The sequence below is a fragment of the Aplysia californica genome, unplaced genomic scaffold (genome assembly GCF_000002075.1).
Source record: "Aplysia californica isolate F4 #8 unplaced genomic scaffold, AplCal3.0 scaffold00146, whole genome shotgun sequence".
Classification (NCBI taxonomy): domain Eukaryota; kingdom Metazoa; phylum Mollusca; class Gastropoda; order Aplysiida; family Aplysiidae; genus Aplysia; species Aplysia californica.
The window spans coordinates 180,080-183,403 of NW_004797416.1; the positions used below are offsets into that span (position 1 = coordinate 180,080).

At 37.3% G+C, this 3,324-nt stretch overlaps 1 protein-coding gene across 1 annotated transcript in view; it reads right to left on the reverse strand.

Annotated features, from left to right (window-relative positions):
• LOC101863429 (serine-rich adhesin for platelets) overlaps positions 1–3,283 on the reverse strand; it is an 83,633-nt gene extending 80,350 nt beyond the window's left edge. The window contains exon 1 of the mRNA XM_005097080.3: positions 2,905–3,283. Coding sequence (XP_005097137.2) covers positions 2,905–3,263 — 359 coding nt within the window. The 5' untranslated portion in view covers positions 3,264–3,283. The remainder of the gene's footprint in view (positions 1–2,904) is intronic.
• Between the last annotated feature and the right edge of the window lie 41 nt (positions 3,284–3,324).

Sequence of the window (3,324 nt, forward strand, 5' to 3'; positions counted from 1 at the left end):
GAGAGAGAGATTGATATTATAAGTATGGACAGAACTTTTACTTAAAATATTTCATAGGAAAGGAAACAAACAAAACGGCAGACATAATCCTCAGCCTCACAGTTTATCAATAAAAAACATTTCAAAGGCAGGAATGCAACACAAATTCGGTAGAAATTTAGAGACTCTGTGTCAACGCAAGTGAAGAGACTGAATTTTATGGAAAAATCTCCAGCCCATGTGGGTGAAGGTCACGCTTGGGTAGTTGACCCGAATCACCGGACTTCACTAGATTTCTGGCAATCCCTATATTATTCATAACTCAATATATGCGTAGGAGGAGGGCAAGTAAACAGTGGGTGGTCACAAGAACCAGCTGCACCCTTTGTAGGCTGTCGGCAGAATCATAACACACTAAAAGGCCAGAAAAGAAATCAAACAGGAAGGAGGTTGGGGAAAGCTTCCTCGGTACTCAAATATAAAGCTCTGTGTATATCAAACAAAGTAAAAGTAATGTCCCTGCTGTTGAATCAATGACTTGAAAATGGAACGTTTCAACATAAACATGGAGGAGCACTGACAATATATATGAAAAAAGCAATGACTCAGGAATTAAAGTGACTAGGGAGCATGTCTTTTAAATTTTTAATTGTTGCAAAGCAAGATACACTGACAAACACATTCAAGAGTTGAATATATATAATATATAAAGGAATCAGAACTCTCAATTTAAAAAAAAATTAGTTGGACCCACTCTGGTCTTTATCTTGAAAATGTATGCTTTTCAATTCAGTACTTTCAGTACTCAGAATCAGTTAAGTAAATAAATAAATATTTTCTATTTCTTCTTTGATAGAGAAGAAATAATTGTACATTAATACAGGAATTGGGCTATGAAGATCGCACTAAAATACCCCTAGAGAGAGAGAAAATACCCAAGATTTGTACCAAAGGATGAAAGTAATCATGACTCAGATGTTTCTCGGTGGTATCTCTCCCGTCAAGACAAAGTAGTTTCTTCATATTAGAGAAAGGGCATTGGTAAAACTCTCCGCCCCCCCCCCCCAAAAATAATAATCTACAAATCACCATTATAATCAATAATCATACTGTATTGAGGGGGAAATAGGACGAGGAAGAAAGATCAGATACATTTGAAACAGAGACAATTTTTAAAGTTAAATTGAAACTTTACATTCTATGACCATCAACGCTTTCAATATCCCTCTATTACCCCCCCCCCCCAAAAAAAAAGATTTAAAATTCAAAATTGTCATCATGATTGGTAACATTTTTGACAGTAGAGACCTATTATGTGTACATGATGTACGGCATCTCCTAAAAGTAAACTAGGAAAAAAATATAAAATAAAAATATTTTGGTACAACAAAAAATGGTGAATATATATTTTAAGCAAAAAAGACCCTACCTGAAATCAATCCCCTTGCAAAGCAAAAATCCAAAATTTCAACAAAAATGAAAAAGAAACAACTTTAAACAAGGGATTATTTATAAATACTCTTCCAAACCCTAGATCAGGCCTGTCGAGAGGGGGGGGGGGGGGGCAATGCCCCGGGGCCCGGGGCTTGAGGGGGCCCGCAAGCACGGGGAAAAGAGAGAAAGAGAGACAGAAAGAGAAGAGAGAAAGAAAGAAAGAAAGAAAAGAGAGAGAGAGAGAGAGAGAGAGAGAGAGAGAGAGAGAGAGAGAGAGAGAGAGCATATTATGTTGGCATGTAATAGATATGCTACAGTAAAGTGATTGAATATGCTTATGTACTTTGTTGGGTCATTATATTGCAGGTGAGGGCGGGTGGGACGGGGGGAGGAGGGGCCCAAAGGTGATTGCTGCCCCAGGGCCCGACCTGGCTCTCGACGGCCCTGCCCTAGATGCACATCATAAGGTAATAATTACTCAAAATTTCAACAGTAACACTTCATAAGTCTCATGTATTTTTAAGAATTGAAGCTAAATTAGTCATTCACAGCCTCTATAAACACACACAAATGATACTGAAATTCCTTCCCAGATAATCTTTCCAAATTGTCAGCAATTCCTCTTTCAGAAAAATGTAATCTCCCTAGTTGGACCATTTTTATGATATTATACACACTTTCTTCTCGATGCTTGAAAATTATTGCTTCCATATTTATATCTTGATTTTTATTCTATTCTCTTTCATTTTTCGAGAGAAGTTTCTTTTTATATATTTTTAAATCATAGCTTTACTTGCTGATAGACTTCTAGAACTAGAAGCTTGCAGTTTTACCCTGTTATATTATTCGAGAAAGTACAAAGTGAGCTATAAAACCTTTATAACTAATTATTTTTGTTGAAAATAAAATTGACGTCTATTTTAATTTCATTAAGCATTCCACACACAATTTTGCCCCAAATACTCACTTTGCAATCAAACTCCAAAGCCCTTTCAGCCTTTCAGACAAACTAAACTGAACACTTAGAAATCAAAATTCAAGACAGAGATCTTGTAATAGACACAAATATAAAAATGTGTAGAATCTAAGCAAACATGCACATTAAAAACACATTTAAGATTTTATTATATATGCCCCTCACAATATAAAAAACACAGACTTCTTCCAAAGTGAACTTAGATCTAGTAGTAGATTCTAGTAGTCTCATATCTCTATCACACAAGTAAGTAACAATTTCTTGTAGGAAAAACAGGAAATTGGACATAGGCTACTGCACGGTGTAAGGTAAAGTGTACAAAGAAGTAGATATAGTCTTGGACTAGTGATAGAAAAGAGACAACCCTGTAGGCCTAGCATTACTAACAAAGAAAAAAAAAAGTCACCTAGGCCGGGTGGGGGTTGCTTGTTAGTAAAGGTAGAAAAAAAAAAACGTGCCTCGCGACAGTGGAGTTAAATTAACAACAAAACAGGGAAAACAAGAAAAAAGTTTACCTTTGAACGAGATCGTCAGATACGTCCGCCAATTCAAACTTTTTACCTCGCTTCAAAAGTTCTGATGGAGTTTTAAACTGTCTTGAACGAAGCGATGGGATCGATGGCTTTGCAAAAACCGTCGCCGCTGATGCCATCCCTCCAACACCATGTACTGACCCTCTGCACTGCAACCTCTTGTCTACGACTGCCTTGTGTTCTTGCGATTCCTGTGGGTTGTCTTCCACAAAGCATTCATGTTGCATTCCATTTCTTTTGCAAAACTTGGTCAAATCATATCCTTCCCTCATTGCAGAACTCTCATTATCCAACAATCCAGTTTCCACGCACCCGACTGTCGCCATCATGGCCACCACCATCCCCTTCTGACGTCATTGAATTTTGTGTAGTTTCCCTTTCTCGGCTTTGCTTTGTGACGTT